This window comes from Scyliorhinus canicula, chromosome 24 (assembly GCF_902713615.1).
Source record: "Scyliorhinus canicula chromosome 24, sScyCan1.1, whole genome shotgun sequence".
NCBI lineage: Eukaryota > Metazoa > Chordata > Chondrichthyes > Carcharhiniformes > Scyliorhinidae > Scyliorhinus > Scyliorhinus canicula.
In genome coordinates, this window is record NC_052169.1 from 18580373 (window position 1) to 18602777 (window position 22405).

The 22405-nt window shown below is 40.8% G+C and overlaps 1 protein-coding gene across 2 annotated transcripts in view; it reads left to right on the forward strand.

Annotated features, from left to right (window-relative positions):
• Positions 1 to 22405, forward strand: part of LOC119956802 (fibrillin-1-like) — a 622562-nt gene that overhangs the window by 33541 nt on the left and 566616 nt on the right. For both annotated transcript variants that reach the window (XM_038784238.1, XM_038784237.1), the window contains exon 5: positions 2688 to 2783. In XM_038784238.1, the coding sequence (XP_038640166.1) occupies positions 2688 to 2783 (96 nt within the window). The remainder of the gene's footprint in view (positions 1 to 2687; positions 2784 to 22405) is intronic.

The following is a 22405-nucleotide window of genomic DNA, read 5'->3' on the forward strand; positions in this document are numbered from 1 at the left end:
CTGGCAAGTTGTTCCAGTACAGTTATTACACTGACATCTACCTGACACTGTGGAAAATTGTCCAGGTATGTCCTCTTGAGAAATATCAGTCAGTTGATTTCGATATAGACTGAAATCAAATGACTGACAGTACTGTGCACATTTCTTGCCCGGTGATTTAGGTTCACATTATCTCCTACCTATGATCTTTGGTTGGCATATGCCACTGATTTGACTTCGGCCTTCTGTATCATCCATAAGTGCATGGTGGATGATGTCCAAGGATATCTTTTTTTTAAAAAAAGAAGCAATGCAATTATATTTATTAATCCTTTTTTATAATCTTTATTGTCACAAGTAGGGTTACATTAACACTGCAATGAAGTTACTGTGAAAAGCCCCTAGTATTAGTATAGTTTTTCCGTATTCTGTTGCTCCACACTTTGGAAATTAATGGGATTGTAACTGTTCTGCAATAAGATATCAGTCACATCTTCTATGCAGGTGCATATAGTACACTGGTTAATTGCAATAAGCCATGGTTTAAAGACACCCTTGGTACTGGTGAGAATCACAGGCAAAGCAGTATGTCACAGAGGGCTTCAAATCATCTTCAAGCATTTAATAATTCAGTTATTACTTCCTGAAAGCACCTCAATCTCCTTAGACCCCATTCTTCTAAGCATTTATTATAATAATAATAATCTTTATTGTCACAAGCAGGCTTACATTAACACTGCAATGACGTTACTGTGAAAAGCCCCTAGTTGCCCCATTCCGGCACCTGTTCGGGTACACAGAGGGAGAATTCAGAATTACCAAATTACCTAGTAGCATGTCTTTCGGGACTTGTGGAAGGAAACCGGAGCACCCGGAAAAACCTCATGCAGACACTTGGAAAACGTGCAGATTCAACACAGTGACCCAAGCCGTGTATTGAACCTGGGACCCTGCCGCTGTGAAGCCATAGTGCTAACCAGTATGCTGCCGTGCTGCCCACAGAACCTGTGCTGGTATTCTCCATTTTGTTGGCTCCCGGGGGTTTCCTGACAGCGTGGGTCTGCCCCATAATGGGAAACCCCATTGACCGGCCGGCGTAACGGAGAATCCCGCCGGTGGGTTGGGGCAGAAATGTGGCGGGGCGGAGAGCCACCCCCTTATTCCTCATAACTCCCTGGACACTATTCGTCGAACCTCCCTAGACCCTACTCCTCTAACCTCCCTAGACCCTACTCCTTTAACCTCCCTGGGCACTATTTCTCAATTAGCCCTTTGTGCGACATTCTGACCTGCAAACTGAGTTCCACTCCCATAGCGCTGAGGTCCAGGTTTGATCCCGGCTCTGGGTCACTGTCCGTGTGGAATTTGCACATTCTCCCCATGTTTTCGTGGGTTTCGCCCCCACAATCCAAAAATGTGCATGTTAGGTGGATTGGCCACACTAAATTGCCCCTTAATTGGAAAAAAATTTTGTATTTCTTGGAAGGGTGTCTCACCTGATTTTATTTTTAATTCATGGGGTGAGCTACTTACTGCAGGCAGTCTGCAGTAGCACACGCAGCTGAAAGGAATTTCTGCATCGTTGCTGGAGCTATTTATTAAGCCATGTCTGTCAACTGGCAAGTCAGTGGATGGAAAGTGAATGACTGCACTGAATTGAAGCATTCCAGCTGTTGTGCACAACAGTTTTGTTCTGATGCTGAATGAAAAGTGGTCAAATATTTCTGCCCTTGTATGGTGCAAGGGTAACTTTCTCTTAGACAATTTCAGACAAATATCCTCGCACAAAATAGTAGTTTGAACTGCCCACAGGATCTGTCTGAAAAAGGAGGTAGAAGTTGACAGACTTCAGGAAACCTGATTCTTTAAATTTCTTTACTGATGTCAAAGCAGCTTTTACAAAGGAATATGACTTGTACCTTAAATTAGTTTCATGGGAAGTTTGTAACATATGGTTTTAATATCTATTATCCATCCTTAATTATTTCCAGTTAATGGAATATACTTCTGGGAGGTATGATATTAAGTTTTTTTTCATTTTTTTGCAAGAAATTCTGACCTGCAAACTGAGTTCCAGTTTGCTGATCTCTCTCTCTGAAATATACTTGTCATCAATTTGTATAATATATAATTAAACTTGCTAAGTACAGGATTTAAATGGGCCAACATTGGACCAGTCCTGTCTGCCCAGTCCCAAATACATTTCTTTAGCAAAATAATTTCATTATAATTAATAATTGTTTATATTAGGCATGTTGAATGATGATTTCATGTTCAAGTGTATTTTCTAAGAATTACAAGTTTAAATTAATTATCAATCTGTTGTGTTATGCGGCTCATAACGTTGAACTAATATGTTGAATGCATTGTGCTACTGAGAACTGTAGTTTCATATTATAATACACTGATCAAGTGAGTACTGAACACCTTGAAATGCATAAATCAGTAAAAGTAATTCAGTTTTGTCAGGTTGTTTCATGCATCCATCCAGAAGATAGAGGGCTAGTGTACATTATCTATCACCAGAAGATAGAGGGCAAGTGTGCATTTCTTTCCTTGCTAAAACCTTGATTGAAGATTAGTGTGAAATTTAAAACTTCAACTGTTGCATCATATTTGAAAAATAGTCAGGTCTGATGTACACAAATGCTTAACCAAGATGAAGCCAATTTTAAATGGATTTTCCAAATTAATAAAATGTTTTCCAGCTACCTGTGAAAATGGATGTTTGAACAGTGGAAGATGTGTTGCGCCCAATCGATGTGCCTGTACATATGGATTTACAGGAGCACAGTGTGAAAGAGGTAAGGCAATTGGTGCAATAACAGACTGTAAATAAATCATGGTTTACCTGACTGATTTGTGAGGGGCTATCAAAGCTTAAGCAGGTTGGAGTTTAAAAAGGAGAGTGATCTTACTTTTAAAAAAAGAATAAGAATCTGAAGGGTGAGTGTATGTTGAGAGGATGTTTCCTCTTGTGGGGTAGTCTAGAACTAGGGGACACGGTTTCCAAACTAGGGGCCTCCAATTTAAGACTGAGATGAGGAGATTATTTTTTTAGTTTAAGAGTAATTAATCTGTGGAATTCTCTTCCCAGAAAGCAGTGAGGCTGGGTCGTTGAATATATTCAAGGCAGAGTTAGATTTTTAAATGACAAGGGAGTTGAGAGTTATGGGGCAACAGGCAGGAAAGTGGAATTGAAGCCAGTCAGTGAGCCATGATCTTATCGATTGGCCTACTTTAATTGTGTACTTGTACTCTTTAATGGTCAAAATATTATCTTAATATGAGATCTATTTCCCATTTTATTTGTTGTATCCTTGTGTTTATCAGTAATTGTACTGTTATGGTTTACCTATATTGAGTTTTACAACTCTGGTTACCACAATACTAAAAAGATATTGCAGCTACTGAAAGGTACAGAACAGAACAACCAAATTTGTTGAGGAGATGGAAGAATTTGATTATGAAGTGATTATGTACATTGAAAGAGAATGCTGGAAGGTGATATGACAGCTATTTTAAGGACTCCAAAGGGAATTGATGTGTAGACCACGTCAATCTGTATCGCCTTATCCAGAACAACCAGTGCTTGATGGAAGTAAATTGAAACCCTAATCTGTGGAAACACTATTTCAGTGATAAAGTGATCAATCTATGGACGGTCTCCTCAGGGATTTGTTGGAAGCATTAATTGAATCAAATGCAAATTAGATATTTTGGGAAACAGAATATGAGTAATTTGAGATACATCAGTGTACCATGCTTGGGAGAAACAGGTGATTTTAATAATCTTTATTGCCACAAGTAAGCTTACATTAACACTGCAATGAAGGTACTGTTAAAAGCCCCTCGTCGCCACATTCCGGCACCTGTTCGGGTACACAGAAGGAGAATTCAGAATGTCTAAGTTACCCAACAGCACGTCTTTTGGGACTTGTGGGAGGAAACCCACGCAGACACGGGGAGAACGTGCAGACTCCACACAGACAGTGACCCACACCGGGAATCGAACCTGGGACCCTGAAGCAACAGTGCTACCCACGGTGCTAAGTACTTAACTACTGGCACTGTTCTCTATTTCACATCTGGGTCTGTTATAATAAATTGTATAGAGTTTGATTGTTATGATTAGTTAAAAATTCCAGTTCATTTTGTTTGTATGTTCTCCCCGTGTCTGCATGGATTTCTCTGGCGGCTCTGGTTTCCTTCCACAGTCTAAAGATGTGTAGCTTAGGTGGATTGACCATACTAAATTGTCCCTAAGTGCAGGTGGATTAGTCATGATCAATGCATGGTGCCATGGGATAGAGCGGGGGAGTGGGCCTAAGTCAAGTGCTCTTTCTGAGGATCGATGCAGACTAGATGGGCCAAATGACCACCTTCTGTACTATAGGGATTCTATGCATCTTGCGACTGTCATGATGGTAGTCGGAGAATTATATAGACCTTGACCATGTTTTTGCTGAATCTTATAGCATGAAAGGAGAATGTTTTGCTTGTCATCCTTGCGTCAGCTCTTTGAAAGAGCTATCCAAATTTGTGCTCCACTCCAGCTTTTTCCCTTCACCCTGCAAGTTGATCATTTCTTGGTAACTCTTAAAAGTCGCAAATTATATCCTATATCCTAAATTATACCCTCGCATCCATCTTGACCTGTCTACAGCCAGTTGATCCAATGCCTCTCCCCTATTGTCCTGCTGGTTGAGCCTGCACACTCCTAATTCTATTCTTACCTATCTAATCATAGCCAAAGAATTACCATCAATATGTTCTCTTCCCTCACAGTTACCTCTGGTGTCCCTAGTGGATCTATCCTTGGTCGCTTTTTAGTTCTTATCTACGTGTTGCTTCTTGGCGACATCATCCAAAACCACAATGTCAGTTTCCATATGTACACTGACAGCACTGAGCACTACCTCGTAATCACCTCTCTAGGCCTCTCCACATTCTCTAAATTGTCAGACTGCTTATTCAACATCCAATACTGGATGAACAGAAATTTCATCCAGTTAAGTATTGGGAAGATTGGAACCATTGTCTTTAGATCCCGTCACCAACTCAGCTTTCTTGCCACTGACTCCATGACAACTGTCTGAGGCTAAACCAGACTGTTTGCAACCTTGATTTCATATTTGCTTCCAATTAAACATTAATGCTGTCACTAAGGCTATCTATTTCCACCGCTAAGATCACCTGCCCCCACTTCTATGCCTCAGCTTCACTGTGCTGAAACCTCATCCATGCCTTTGTTGCCTCCATACGTAACTATTCTAACTATGCCTTCTGTAAACTTGAGGTAACCTAATACTCTGCTGCATATGTCCTAATTCATTTCAAACCCCTTTCAAACATTGCCCGTATGCTTGCTGACCTACACTTACCCCTGGTTAAACAGCATCTCAATTTTAAAATTCTCATACATAGAAAATAGAAGCAGGAGGTGGCTATTGTTAAACGAATGGATGCTGTGGTATGAAGAGACAAAAGTCCAGCTCCTTTTCACAAACACCTTTATTTCACTTTAACAGACTCTCAACTAAACTCAATCATCTCGTCACAAGATCCAGAGTCCACCTGAAGCCCCTTTACATATCAGTGTCAATCATTGAACACAACATAAATGAGACAATCATTGAACACTTAACATAAATGAGACAACTAATTGCAATGTCTCTTAACCCATTACTTAACAGTCTCCCCTTGGAGAAAAAAAACAATTAGGTGAAAACAACATTTCAAGAAACTAAAATTTCAAGAAACTAAAACACACACCTGATTCCCCCTTTTTTTTTCTCTAAGTAGAAGGAAAAAAAACATTCACAGAAACAGGCGCGCTTCATTCACAATATCTAAAAGTTTCTGTGAACTGGCCCCTCTTTTCGTGAAACAGTCTGACAGTTGATAGCTACTGTCAACCCATTTAATTTTTGTTATTTCCCCTCTGTCCAACATCTGCTTTAAACTTGCGATGTCTATCCGTAACCTCTTTTCATTGACACTTTTTGTAGAGTGCACATTTTCCCACAGGGATTTATTGTCAGTGTGACAGTCAATAGGTATATTACCCAAATCCCCTAATCCCAAAATTTCTGTCAATATCTGACTTATATAAAAGGCCATATCCACCGCTTCCACTAAGCTTAACGTCTCAGCAGCCAAAGTGCTTTTGACCACTCCTTATTTTTTTGTTTCCCACACAAGAGGGCAACATTTACCATTGTTCCCCAAAAGGAAAATTATAAAACCTCCTGCGCTTGAAACTCCATCACATAAAATTTGCACAGGACGCATCACTAAACTATGAGTTTCAAATGCCTAGGATCACCTAAAACAGGGAACTTCAAGACACACTCCTGCATTTTTAGTTTGGCCAACACTTTATTTGCTCTTATTATGCCTTCCACTTTGGGATCATTCATCTTTGTACTCAACTCTAAAACATCAAAACTCACGTCCCGTCTAGTCTGTCTTCCTAACCAGTTCAGTTGCCCAATTAAACTTCGCAGTTGCTCTTTTTCTATCTCCAAAACCATTGTGTCTTTGTGAAACCCGGCCACGACTAATTGCTATTGGGCTAGTGCTTTCCAAGTAAGATTGCTGACGTAAAGTTGCCCCTAACTGAGACTGTCCGATTTCCAAACCAATATATTTAAATGCACCTGAAGCCTGACTTCCAACCCTGAATTCTTTCCTCAAACCAGAGATTACAATGGCTTCAAAATCACTAGTCCCACCCCACAAAAAATCATCAACGTGCATCATGAAGATGCCAGCAAGATTTCCTTTATAATGCCAGTAAAACATTACAGGATCTGCTTTCAACTGGCAACAGGCTAACTTTAACAAGACTGACCTTACCGAAAAGTACCACACTCTAGATGCATCATTTAATCCATATACACATTTGTTCAACTTCCACAGTACGTACCCCTTCTGTGTTAGCTGCTTCTTTAGGAGGACGGAGAAAAATGTCTCTCTGGAGCTGATGCCCCTGCAAAAAGGCAGCTTTTATATATATATATTTGCATTCCCATGCCTTTGTGGCTAATAGAGCCACGAAAATCTTTAAAATAACCTTTCCTGCTGTAGGTGAATCTACCCTTAAGTCCTGATCGTCTAAGTTTTCTTCAAATCCCCTTTCCACAAGCCTGGCCTTTGCCTTATAAGTTCCATCTGGAAGAACCTTTTCTGTACAAATCCATCTGTGGGATAGAGCTTTTTTCCCTCTATACGGTACTTCCGTGTATACCTCAAATTCACTCCAACTATGCAATTCTTGCTGTTTAGCATCTTTGATAACTTTTTCATCTAATTTATTTGAAGCCACCAAAATCTCACGTGCATGTGAGCTTCTACTACTATTAATATTCGTAGTCTTGCTCCTGTTCCGAGATCTTGATAAACTACGTCCCCTTTCGTGCCTAGTATCTCATTCTGTACTGCTACTGCTTGATCTTTCTCTTCTGTAGCGGGATGTCCTTTCAATAGTTCTCAACCTTTTTCTGCAAACCTGTTCACTATCCGATGTATTATCTGAACTGGCACTACGTTTCTGTGCCCTCCATTTTTGAACTTCGTTTTCCCAATCCATTGTCTTAACTTCCTCCCCTGAATGCTGTACATTCAACCAATGTTTATACTTTCCAGTGGCCTTGCCTGCTCTACTAATAACAGTTGCATCCTTCCATTGACTAGACCCTTCAGGCAAGTATGTCACTTTTGTACCAACCTTTGGCAGTTGCCCTTTTGGAAAAATGGCCTGATCTAATTTATCAGAAGTGTAGTGTTCCTCTACAGAAACCCTGTCTATATAAGTTAACTGGTCCTCATAGTTCTGTAACACATGCGTACCAGATGACTCTGGTTCCTCGTCATGTCTGTCTGCTCTGTCTAAATTTGTAATCCGTACCCATTATCCTTGATGAATGTACCCTAACAGTTTGATTACCATGTTGCAAAATAAATGTTTTGCTATCTATGCCTGTGATCTTCCCTGGGCCTTTCCATTCATTAGAATTGTCTCTCTTATAGAATACCATGTCTCCTTGCTGAAAAACGGCATCTGATGGCCGTACATTATGTCTTAAAGCTCTGCGAATTCTTTCAGAGACTTCTGCTTCCAAAAAAGCTTTTCTACTGCTATGTAACGCGTTTAAATGTTCAGCAAAACCTGAGCTAATTGTAGTCTCTTCCCAAGCTGGAGGCTGGTCATCCAAAATGGAGGGAATTTTAGGACTTCTACCAAACACTAATTGATAAGGACTATAGCCCCCAACCATCTGCAATGAATTCTTTGCTTGTACCGCCCATGCTAAAGCTGAATTTAGCGTGCAGTTTGGTCAATCTCCCAAAATTTTCCGAAGCATGTCATCGATAACAGCATGATTTCTTTCGCAGACACCATTACTAAACGGGCTTTCTGCAGCCGTGTCCATAACTCTGATATTCATGTTTTCACACATATCCCTAAACTCATCATTTGCAAATTCTACCCCATTGTCCGTTGAGAATTTTGCTGGTGGACCCATTCCTGTCCCGATCCATTTTTCCACAATTTTATCCAAAATTACTCTTTTCTTTACTTCGTACAATCGTTGATTGACTAAATCTGGTTGCTAAATCTACAAAATGCAAAATAAATATATTATTTGCTTTATCCCAGATCTTGAGGTCCATGGCCACAATGTCATTAAAATCCCTGGCCAAAGGTAGGGTTACTATCAGTCGTGCTGGCGTCCTTCTGTACTTCCTGCAAACTTCACAGCGATCACTAACCTGTTCTATCAGCTTAGAATAGTCGTCATCCCTTACCCCAGCATCCTTTAATAAATTTTTCAGCCTCCGAGGAGACGGATGTGCAAATTGCCTCTACAGTTTGACTACAATAAGCTTTTTACCAGCTAATGTTGCATTATCAACTGTCATTAATACATCCTTAACGACTCTACTTGAAACATTATTTGTCAATAATGGAATACAATAATGTCCCGACTGTGTAAATTGTAAGTCCACCGTCTTTCCAAAAACTGTTGCCTTATCCTGTTCCATATCCAGCTTCATGTGTGCTTTCTTCATCGACGGTCTGCTCAGAAGCAAAGGTATCTCACTTGATACAACATCCGTGCTAATAAAATGATTCACTCCAGCAATATTGCAAGGGATCACCGCTCTTTTCAGCGACTTCAGAGTATTATCGTCCCCAAACCTGAAACTTGTGGAACTTTTAAATTCCTTAACCTTGTTACGATTTTCAGCATCCAATGAGTCCAGATAACATTTTAACCAGTCAATCCCACACACAGTAGATGTGCAGCCACTGTCCAATACAGCACAGTTAAAAGATTCTGCAACTAACACCCTCATTACCGGCGTCAAACAGCTTGTTAATAGGACAATGCCTTCTTTCTGGTCACTATCTTTTTCGTCTTCTGACTCTTCCGTGTCATGTGTCGCTTCAAATACTCATCATAACGAGTTGGACAGTTGAAAGCATAATGGTATTGAGAGTCACATCGAAAACATCGATTTATCATGCCCCGTGCATTTCTGGGGTTCATCCTCCTATTGTAGGTTCTAACTGGGTTTCTGTCTTCATAATTTCCTTGTCTCGGTCTCCTTTTATAATCTTGAGGCCTGTTCGTAGCCATACGATTTTGCAATCCTGTTAGTAGTGCATCTTCCATATTCTGCCTTATTGCAGGCTGACCTATTTGGGTCATCAGAGCCATTGGAATTGAATGTTTCCCCAAATTGTTTTTTAAAGCTGTTGTCATCTGTTCGAATAAGGTATCGTTATCCGTAAACTGAACTCCTGTCAAAACCAAGAGCCTATCCATGTTGCTCACTCTACCACAGTCAAGTAATTTAAAGGCCAACACAGACTGTGGAAATTCCAGCCTGTGTTTCTGCAGCCTTTTATAAAGTCTGCCAAATTCCATTAAATACTCTTCCATAGATAAATCCTCCATTTTCCGGAACTTATCAAAATCCGACCATGCTTCATACACCCTTAACAAGTCATCTTTCTTATTAAATCTTATCCATATAAAGTAATAAAGTCGCCAGATCTTCTTCCGAGTCTAACTCTTCCAACTCCAGCTCAGAAAGCACTTTGTTTCAGATTTTACTGTCATACGGTAAAGAAAGAGCCAATGCCATACCTTGCTTTCTCTTTCCTAAAGCAGCCACCTTAGTCCACATAACTACCGTACTTCTCCATTGGTCGTATGATTCCCTTTCAGAAAATAAGGGAGGATAATCATATCCGGCCATCTTCGTCCTGGGTTCAGCCATATATCCCCTTTTATTTTCATTCCTTGGTTTGATCTGGAAAAATTGTATCTTTCAACCCTTCACATTTACACAGAAACCGTCCTCTGCTACCATTTGTTAAACAAATGGATGCTGTGGTATGAAGAGACAAAAGTCCAGCTTCTTTTCACAAACACCTTTATTTCACTTTAACAGACTCTGCACTAAACTCAATCATCACATCACAAGATCCAGAGTCCATTTATGTTAAGTGTTCAAGGATTGTCTCATTTATGTTAACATAAATGAGACAACTAATTGCAATGTCTCTTCACCCATTACTTAACAGCCATTGGAGCTTCGAGTCTGCTCTGTCATTCATTATGATCATGGCTGATCTATTCCTTCTTGAAATTACACAACCAACATTTGGCCTCAACTACTTTCAGTGGTAGTGAATTCCACAGATTCACCACTCACTGGGTGAAAAACCTTCTTGTCACCTCAGTCCTAAAAGGGTTACCCCCTTATCCTCAAACTATAACCCGTAGTTCTGGACTCTTCCCCCTCCCCCAACCATCAGGAACATTCTTTCTGAATCCACCTTGTTTAATCTTGTTCGAATTTTATAAGTGTCTCATCCTTGTTTTCAAATCCCTCCCTCACCTGATTCCCCTCCATCTCTAATCTCTTCCAGCCCGACAGCTCTCCGAGACATCTGTGTAACTCTAATTCAAGCCTCAAGGCATCACCCGATTATAATTGTGCATTATTGGTGGCCTTTCCTTCAGCTGCCTAGTTGTAAACCCTAGAATTCCTAAATCTCTCTTCCCCTCTCCCTTAATTTTCTCCAAACTTTGGTCATCTGCTCTAATATCTCCTTAAGTAGCTCAGAGACATTTTTATAATGTCTTTGAAGCAACTTCAAATGTTTTATTGGCTTAAAGATGCTATAGAAATACAAGTTATCGTGCAATGATCCTAATGGAAGAAATTATCAAATTGTTAGTAATGTATGTCTGAGCAACAGTAAAAGAAGTTTCAGGGTATTTCCAATTTTGATAATTCTTGACATAATTAGGAAACAGCACCAAATGAAAATAAAATAAGCAGTATTAACTACAAGCATAAAGATTATTTGACTTTATTTTTGGGGATGCGTGCTGATAAAAAAACAGACAGAACTGTCTTAAATTCAGCCCAAACCTTGGATAAATTAATCAGAAAGGTGTCAACATACTGGGATAGATTATATTTGTAATACCAAATTTGGTTCTGAGTTTATATTTCATTGACTAGCCCAGAAGTTCACAGAAAATATGGCATGCTATATTAACATGTGAATGGCTTGTCTGTTCTTGTGTTGAATTACATTTCCATTTAAACACGCATATTTGCCTGTTTCTTTTTAAGGGGCTAATGTAATTGTTAAATTAGCTGTTAAAGTATCATTTTTATATCAAACTAATATCCTAGAATTGCCACTTTTTTGGCAAATATTTTACAAGTTATAAGTTCTCACTACCCAATGAGCAGACAGGCAACTTGCTCCAAAATCTGTGAATGCTGCCTAATACCTGTGCATATCACACATCCCAGGAATCAGCATGTTTGTAGGGACCTGGAGTGATGAATGACTAATTGTTTCTCCTAGAAAGGAGCAGCAGTTGATCTCTGCTTCCAATAACTCAATGAGTGCAGTGTCTTTGTAGTGAGAGTTGACCACTATGTAACTAAATTCTGATGAATATTGTTAGCTGGAAATGACATAGTTTAAACATTTCAAAAAATATATAATCAATGATTTGAAGTAAGTGAATATGATTTTTAAATGTATGCATTGTGTTAAATTACTGACCTCATTAAGGTGAGTTATAGCAATGGTGGGGATTGGAACATCTTCCTGATAGCATCAACTACACTCATGTTTGATTTAACAACTTGCCTTAGAATGGAGCTTAATCTTAATGTTAGAAGAGTACACCTTCATCAGGATTAATATTTTTCACAACAGTTACTTGTGTGACCCGTTATGTGAACGTGTATTGCTATGAGGTTGTATTTCCAACTTGCTTTTGTACAAAAATGATAAACATGTTCTAAATTTTTACAAAAGAAGGAAAGGTGAAGGAGAAAAGTTGTTAATTGCATGTCAACTATTTGTATATGTCAAGGTGAGCGTTGAACATGCTAACAAACCTCACACCACTCTGTCAGTAGTTAGCAAACGGTTGTAACGTCCTGAATAATGTGGTGTCATAAAGAATGGGAGTTAAAATCCTTTTAGCCAAAGTTGTTTCATCTAGAAGTAATCTTCTGGATATTTCCAAATACGTGCTACATCCAGCTCTGCCCACTGTTATACCTGAATACGTCATTTTTAGGGAAATCTGAAAATTTCTGTTGGCGTGAAGTCAAGTTTCTGCACATCAAGTTACTAAGCATTAATTTTGAGTGTTATTAGCCCATATTTTCTGCCCATTTTTGCATGCTTCCAACTTGCTATACAGAGAGAGTTTGTTCTCTACAAAATGGTACTGTGGACTGTATGTACAATCTTAGCTTATTTTTACTGGCGTATGAAATGTGTTGGCATATTAGGTAGTTGAGTGGAGAGTACGCTATATTCTGGTGCTTGTGTAGCAAGTGTGTGCACAGCTCGCTTTCCTATTGAGTAAGCATTCCAGGAGAGGCTCAGTTGAAATGTATACACTATGGTAGATTTCTGGCCCCTTGATTGTTGACACATGCATGCGTTTTGCCTGGGCATATGTTACAGAATTGATTCAGGTATAAGTATTGACTTTGTTGTGTTCCAGGTTTTAAGATAAACTTCCAAGACTTGTAGGCACCGTGCTGAGACTGATGTAGCTTCTTCATAGCAGTGTAATACGTGCAAATTACGTTCAATTAGTACAGTGACTACTTTCCCATTTTTTTCTTTTTGTGTATTCTTTTGCCCTATTTTTTTTTTCTGGCTCAGTGCTGGCACTGGATAGTCTGGGTCAGAAGATTGCAGGTGACACTGCCAGGGTAGATCCCCACGAATGCCGTTCCACCTGGTTCCTGTTTGTGGAGACCAGTACTGAACGGCGCTCGCCCAAGGTCTCCGAGGCGATGGGGATAGATCCCAACACATCGATTGCCTCGAGAAACTGCATTCTACAGTGAGACTAGCTGTCTCACTCCAATATGTAGATTTGCCAAAAGTGATCCTGCCCACAATGGGCGGGATTTACATTGCAATGCCTCGTGAGATTGCATTAGATCTCGCAAGGCGTTGTGAGCCGGGTAGATCCCAGCAGCAGAGTCTCCCGATTTTATTGGTCACGTTGCGCTGATGTGCGCTGCATTTCGGGCGAAGCGTGGCTTTTCGATCACTCCCATTATTTAATCGATGTTTTGGGACGTTGTTGTGACCCAAAACAAATCGACTGCCAAATTTCCCTGTATTATACAAGTGACTCCACTTCAAAAGTGTACTTAATTGGCTGCAAAGTAAACTGGGACATCATGAGATTCTGAAAAGTGTTCTTTATTTTCTTTCTCTATAGCCTCCACCTGATGAGCTAGGATGAGCTCCTCGTGTTGGCTGAAGATCAGCATTTTCTTGAAACTATCTGCTTTGTTTTTATTTAAAGTATTTGTTTTCTTTTGCTGGTCTGAAGGGTTATTCTGATTAGTTGAACTGACCACTGTTACAATTGCCATCTATATTGTTGGTATTTCTATGATATTTTCACTCCTATTGCAAATCATTTTAGTAGATAACCAATGAGCAACAAGTAAGGATGTGCACACAGCAATCAAAAAACACTTGCATACGTGCTTTTCTTCTGACCAACCAAGGAATCAGAAGTTTAAAGTACACCTGCATACACGTTGCATTTGAGCTGCGATACTGTGCCTAGCAATGGTATCTATTTTTTATTTTCATTTATTTAAAAAATGCATTGTGACCTTTGTGTCCTCAAATAAACACACATGGCTAATGGTGACGTTGGTTAAAATATCTTTTTGACGACAATTGTGTGAGCTAAAGAGACCTTTTTTTTTTTGGAACCATAAAATTGTAGTTATTGCTTTAAAGACCATTATTAGGAGATCCAAGATGAATTCTTTGGCATGTCTATACTGCTTATTTCATTTGAGTTGATATGCTCTCGCCATGCTCACTTCAAAGACTGATTTGTAATTTTCTCCCAATGTCTAGGAGAGGTTGGATAGGCTTGGGTTGTTTTCATTGGAGCAGAGGGACGACCTGATCAAGGTGTACAAGGGGCATGGACAGGGTGGATAGGGAGCAACTGTTCTCCGTAGTTGAGGGGAGACGGGTTCAAGGTGAGGGGTAGTAGATTTAGGGAGGATGTGAGGAAAAACGTTTTTACCCAGAGGGTGGTGACAGTCTGGAATGCACTGCCTGAGAGGGTAGTAGAGGCAGGTCGCCTCACATCCTTTAAGACGTACCTGGATGAGCACTTAACACTTCATAATAGTCGAGGCTATGGGCCAAGTGCTGGCAAATGGGATTAAGTAGGCAGATGTTTTTTTTCACGCATCGGTGCAGACCCTTTTGACCAAAGGGCCACTTCTGGACCGCTTGATTCTGTGACCTAGAAACATGGGAGAGACTACATTGTCTTTGGCTATCTCTTGCCAAACTTGCTGCACATTACCTTGGAACACAAGGTTCCTTTTTTCCTCAAACAGTGAAGCCTTTCCCATCTACACTTTTTCATTAACACAATCAAAGTCTGGTCAAATGGAGCGGTTCTAGCACTTCTTTTGTAGCATTGCCTACTACTTCAAAGTCAACGACAGCAATCTGCACACAAATAAATAAGTAATGTTTTTATGGATTTCTGTTCCTAAAAAAACACTGGACTGGTTTCTGCGATAGTGTCAATCAATTACAACTAAAAGCTATGGAAAACACATGGGGAGCGTATCACAATTGATGTTTTTTTTAAATTTAGAGTACCCAATTCTTTTTTTTTTCAATTAAGGGGCAATTTATCATGGCTAATCTACCCACCCTGCACATCTTTGGGTTGTGGAGTTGAGACCCTCGCTGACACAGGGAGAATGTGCAAACTCCACAGGGACTATGGCCTGGACCAGGATTGAACCTGGGTCCTCAGCGATCACAATTGATGTTAATGACCATGCTGAATCTGACCTGGTCACTACCTTGCTATTCCAGTCTAGGAGTGGAGATCTGAAGATCATTTATTCTGTCAATAGGGAGTCAATCATGTGACATGCAATTGGAAAGGGGCTGGTTTAGCACACTGGGCTAAATCGCTGGCTTTTAAAGCAGACCAAGGCAGGCAGCAGCATAGTTCAATTCCCGGACCAGCCTCCCCGAACAGGCGCCGGAATGTGGCGATTAGGGGCTTTTCATAGTAACTTCATTTGAAGCCTACTTGTGACAATAAGCGATTTTCATTTCATTTTCATGAAGTCTTTCATTAAATCTAATGAGTTAAGTTTAAGAATGTTGGTGTGCTTTTCAGTTTCTGCGTGTTTTTTTTAGATGTGGCACCAAAACTATTATTCCCATGTGATTCCAAGAGGTCGCAAAAGGCTTGCATGCTTTCATTTGTATGTTTGTATACATTTTTTATGAACAAGGGGGTGAAAGGTTAGCGGAGGTAGGCAAGAATGTGGAGTTGAGGTTACAATTAGATCAGCCCTGATCTTATTGAATGGCTGAGCAGATTTGAAGGGCTTAGTGGACCACTCCTCCTAATTTGTATGTTTATATGTTCATTCACAACCTCTAGAATCCTAATGGCTTTACTTTTCGTTATGCTATGCATTACAGTGACACTGCTCCTGAGTCTGCCACATCTTGTTTGTGGCTGATTAGTCCCGATCACGTTCTGGTTTGTGGCTGATTAGTCCTGATCACGTTCTAGCACATCTGCTATTTGTTTCAGACTACTTGATGAGTCAGTTGTAGTGTTTAGAGTTGGCCACCTTGATGCAGCTTTGCTCCTGCTAAACGTATCTATTAAGTTTAGGACTCTGTGCCTCAAAGTTGTCTTTTCATCCCCCTGTATGTTAAAACCAGTTAAGAAAGTCACTTTAAGACTGTAGCTGAAGGACTCCATCACAGCAATGTGATCATTCATTGGAAATGCTCCCATGGCATTTATAGCCTCTGTCACTGGTGCCACAGGAATTGCCACATGCTTCTTGGCAGACTACAATACAGACAGCTGTTCATTCATGACAGCATACATCTGGCCTGTTCCTTAATATTTTCCAGATCTTGCAGTGTATTTTACACGGACGTAAGTGACTCATAGGTTACTTGGCTTGGCCAGCAGCAACATTTATATGCAGGTTATATGAGGTTAGAATCCTTAGGAAGTGCAAGTGACCAAAAAACTGCTGGACCTCTGACCAGTTGGCACTTGGCCTTGGGTAACCACTCCCATTTTCTTCTCATCAGATACGCATTATGACTCATTTTATGCTACCTTCTCAGCCTTGGTATGTAGATTCTTTGTAGCTATGTAACTGTCCTGGTGTTCGATGAAGTGGTAATACTGTAGTAATACTGTACAAAGCCCTGTGAAATCGGAAGCATTTGGGAATGTTATTTCTATATTAAAGGTGCTTGAAAGAGAGGATTTGCATTCATAAACTGTAGCATCTTTCATGACCAGCAGATGGCCCAAAGTGCTTTACAGAAAATTAATTGTTTTTGAAGTTTAGTCACTGTTGTAAGGTAGGGAATGCAGCAGAAAATTGGTGATCGTTCCCCTGATCAGCTTTTAATAAACCTGTTGGACTTTAACCTGGTGTTGTATGTCTTCTTTCTGTGCCCACCCCAGTTCAACGTCAGTATCTCCACACCACCTCTTTTAAATAGTCATGATGTGGAGGTGCCAGCATTGGACTGGGGTGGGCACAGTAAGAAGTCTTACAACACCAGGTTAAAGTCCAACAGGTCTGTTTCGAATCAGGAAGAGGTAGGTTCCAGAAACACACACACAGCCAAAGTCAATGATGCAAGACAATACTTTGAATGCGAGCCGTTGCAGGTAATTAAGTCTTTACAGGTCCAGGTGGAGCGACTGGAGAGAGGGATAATCACAGGTTAAAGAGGTGTGAATTGTCTCAAGCCAGGACAGTTGGTAGGATTTTGTCTGTGTTGTAAATCGACTTGAGTGGATTTGTGATCTGTAGTCCTTTTGGGATCATGTCTGCTAGTGATTCGAAACAAACCTGTTGGACTTTAACCTGGTGTAAACTTCTTACTTTAAAAATGGTGATATGGGATCTTTTATGTATGTCTGAGAGGGTTTTGTTTAACATTTCACATACATAAGACTGCACCTTCATTGTTGTATTCAAATCCTGGAGTGAACTTGAAATCACAAACTTTTGACAAGGGTGAGATTATTACTAACTGAACATCCCTAAATTTAGTAAGAAGTCTTTCAACACCAGGTTAATTCAGCCTCTGATCTTCGAGTAAGTGTTCTCCAAGGCGACCTTCAGGAATCACGACAACGCAGAATCGGCAAACAGAAACTTATAGCCAAGTTCCACACACGGGTACAGCCTCAACCAGGACCGTGGATTCATGTCACAATACATTCACCCTCGACCATCTGGCCTGGGCTTGCAAAATCCTACCAACTGTCCTGGCTTGAGACTATTCATACCTCTTTAACTTGTGATTATCCCTCTCTCCAGTTGCTCCATCTGGACCTATAAAGATTTAATTACCTGCAAAGACTCGCATTCAAAGTATCGTCTTGCATCTTTGACTTTGTCTTTCTATGTGTTTCTGGAACCCACCTCTTCATTCACATGAGAAAGGAGCTGTGCTCCGAAAGTGAGTAATTCGAAACAAACCTGTTGGACTTTAACCTTGTGCTGTAAGACTTCTTAACTGTGCTCACCCAGTCCAATGCCGGCATCTCCACATCATCCCTAAATTTAATTCATAATATTGAGCATTAGCTGAAAAGAATTGATTGCCCCAAAAATGAAAGGAAACAAAATATCACCATGGTGCCTGCGATCACAGTTGGGTAGAGTTTGCTTTGAATGATTCTTTCTTTGATCTTAGTAGTTATATATCTGTCTGTCACTGTTTCTGTAAGACAGCATTATGTAAACTGAATATAACGTGCTCACGCCGAGCCTTTCTGTTCTCTACACTATTTCACCTAAAGCTTTTCCAGCCTATGATTAGTTGGATGAAAAAGGTAAGGGAGTTAAAATATTCCAGGACCCGTTATTGCTGCTGACTCCACACTATGGGCTGTATTTTATTGTAGCAATGTGGTGAGGCTGACGGCACACAACGTTCTATTCATGTGAGAATTGGACTGAAACTTCCAATGACTGCTCAGACACAGTTACATACAAAATTGGGAAGTTGCTGTGTTTTGTTTGTTCATTCATGGGACATGGGTATCGCAGGCTGTGCCAGCATTTATTGCCCATCCCTAATTGTCCTTGAAGGGGCAGTTAAGAGCCAACCACATTGCTATTGGTCTGGAGTTGCATGTAGTCCAGACCAGATAAGGACGGCAGTTTTCCTTCCCTAATGGGTATTAGTGAACCAGATGGGTTTTTACAATAATGCAGATTTTAAAAAATTGAATACAAATTTCACCATCTGCAGCAGTGGGATTTGAACCTGGGTTCCCAGGCTATTTCTCTGGTTTACTAGTCCAGTGACAATTCCATTAGGCCACCGCCTCTCCTTCTGAGATTCCTCCAGAAACAACGTAATAAAATATCATCCCATCTGACTTACTCACATTTAATGATGTGATATATGTGAAGTTAGGGCTTGTCCACTCTGGACTATGTACCATTTCATAGGCATCCTAATTATTGCCAAATAAGTTCTTTGGCCCTGAAAATTAACTTATAAAATCCTGAAATTTAGATTTTGGCTGACACTTCATGGTTTAAACTCTACCCATCAATGGCTCTTCAACCAGATTGATTAAGGAGGTATACGGTTGCTTGTTTTGTTCACCAAAGTGCAGATTTTCTGTATAGAGTGCTGTGCATTTTAGATAGTTGCCTAACAGGAACTGCCAATACAAAAGTTTATGGGCAAATAATAAATCACTGGTACTGTTCATTCACTGTTGACTACAAAAGCTTGTCCAAGGAAAGTACCTAGAACAATGAGTAGTTATGAATATTTTTGAAAGGCTGTGCTCCTGTTCTAAATCCATGCTGTTGGAGATGAGGCTATACTATTGTAACGTGAACTTTGTAAATTTTGAAAGATCTAGGGCTGGATTCTCCGTCCCTGCGTCTAAGTGCTGACGTCAACGAAGGATCTGTGGAGTTCTGCAACGTAGGAATCGGTGGCATTCCCGCACCGATTCCGCTCCTGGTGAGGGGCTAGCACCGGGTGCACGTTGTGAAACACCCGAAAAATGGTGGGCGAATCGCCGGGTCCGTACTGGACACGTGCAGTGCTGACTAGCAGCAGCCGTGCGTGCACTTACACCCCCCACACACGCACCAATCGCGCCTGGAAAGATGGCGCAGGTTGTGCTGGAACACATACCCGACCCCACAGCCTGCCTCCTGGCCACTGCCCCACCGCCCCACTACCCCCCACCCCCAGCCCTGGTAGAAACCCCTCGGCCAACGCATGACTGTCAGCGAAGTATGGTGGTGCTGGATACTGTCCATACATGCTCTCTCCGCAGCTGACACGCCAGGCTCATGACTTGAGACCACACGTGGAACGTGCAGTCGGGCATTCGGTACATCGGAGGCGGAGCATCATGGGTTGGCTCGATAATGAGATGCGAATGTGGTTGCAACTGCGTTCGTCGTACGCCATGATGACACCGATTTGGAGGGTTGGAGCATCGTGACCGGCGCCTACTGCGATTTCGGCGTTGGGAGCTATTCTCCGCCCAATCGCTGTTCCCGATTTTGCCGTTGGGCAATGGAGAATCCTGCCCATAACCTCTTGGCACGTTCCGTGCCTTGGAGTGTTAATTAATGGTTTTAATTGTATATTAATTGTATTTTTTTTATTTGTTCCTAAGACGGGAGGGCCGCTGGCTGGGCCAGCATTTATTGTCCGTCCCTAGTGGCCCTCAAGAGGCACTTGAGTAAACCAGGTTACTGCGGATCTGGAGTGCCATGTTGGCCAGACCAGGTAAGGATGGAAGATTTCCATCCCTAAGGACATTAGTGAGCCAGATAGATTTTTTATGACAATCAACGGTGATTTCATGGTCATCATTAAACTTTTAATTCAGATTTTTATGGAATTCAAATTTCACCATCTGCAGTGGCAGGATTTGAACCTGCGTCCCCAGAGCATTACTCTGGGTCTCTGGATTACTAGCCCAGTGACAATAACACTAAACCACTATGGTATGCTGATTTGGATTTGTTTTATATCATGTGTACCAAGGTACAGTGAAAAGTATTGCTCTGTGTACAGTCCAGGCATATCATTCCATACATGAAAAAAAAATAGGACATAAGTACACAATGTAAATATATAGGCACAGGCAATGGGTGAGCATACGAAGTGCAGTCCTCCTAGTAGAGAAGGTGTGAAGAGATCAGTTCAGTCCATAAGAGTCATTCAGGAGTCTGTAACAGAGGAGAAGAAGCTGTTTTTGAACCTGTTAGTGCGTGTTCTCAGACTTTTGCATCTCTTGCCCGATGCAAGAAGTTGGAAGAGTGAATAACCCGGTGGGAGGGGTCTTTGATTATGTTAGCCATGATGTGGAGATGCTGGCGTTGGACTGGGGTGGGAATTCACCTGAGGAAGGAGCTGCACTCCGAAAGCTAGTGATTCGAAACAAACCTGTTGGACTTTAATCTGGTGTTGTAAGGCTTCTTACTTTGATTATGTTGCCTGCTTTCCCAAGGCAGTGGGAGGTGTAGACAGAGTTAATGGATGGGAGGCGGATCCGCATGATGGACTGGGTATGTTCACTACTTCAATTCTGTGGCTGATTTGGATTAGTTAGTTTCATGGATGCGGTTGGATGTAGAAGCTGTTGCAGTTGTTACGAGATCTCGGTTCGCTGGTAGATTTCTAGTAAGGTTGACTTCCGAACCAGGTAATACACTTGTTCCGGGAGAGAGGGAGAAAGAGAGCTTCCAACCTGTGTCTCCAGCTGAAGTCGTTATTGCCATCTCTCTGCAATGGCTGCAGCCTGGTCTATTGTACTTCACCAATTGTGTATATCCAAGGGGTCTGTGGCAACCATTGCTTCAATATCCTGCATTTGCATTTTAATGTGCTTTTCTTGGACAGTGACAAATTTTGATGGGGCTCTAGTTTTGCTGGTTCTTCCCTTAGAAGGTGGCCATGTATATTTACGTAATTTGTTCTGTCTCATTTCAAATTGGAACATTTCCAGTTAGTTGAAAGTTTGAAAATCATACTTTCAAGAAATAGTGTTGAAAAATATTTTTGGCCATAGGTCTAGATTTTAGCAAAGTGCCTTGAGAAGTTTTATTATGTTAAAGCTATAATATTATTAATTCCCTGTTAACGATTAGATGGATTCTGCTGTATCCTTGTTGATGAGGCCATGGATTCTGCAGTATCCTTGTTCATTAAGCCAAGTTTCTTATATTTCAATGGAATATTTTGTATTTGTGCTCCACGTTTATGTCTTTTTGTATTGTGTTGGCACACCACATCTTAAATTTAGTATTTTAGGGCTGCTGTTTCCATGTGTGTACCACTGCGATACACAACTGACGCATTTTTACTTCGAAATCTGTCAAGAAAATGTATTTGGATTTGATGGATAGGAGCTGCTAATTGTAATTGTGTTACCAACAACGGCTTAAATGCCAGAAAAATAGTCTCATCACATGGGAAAATTGTCATTTATAAGAATAAATAAATAAACTTCAGTGCAGTAGTCGGAGCGTGCTGCATTGCTAAGACGTTGAAATTTGAATGAGGGTGAAAGATCTGCATATCTCTTGCTCAGGAGAAAGAGGTATTACATAGATGATTTGGAGTTGGGGACCAAGGGCAATGTGTCCAAGTTTGCAGATGACACTAAGATGAGTGGTAAAGCAAAAAGTGCAGAGGATACTGGAAGTCTGCAGAGGGATTTGGAGAGGTTAAGTGAATGGGCTAGGGTCTGGCAGATGGAATACAATGTTGACAAATGTGAGGTTA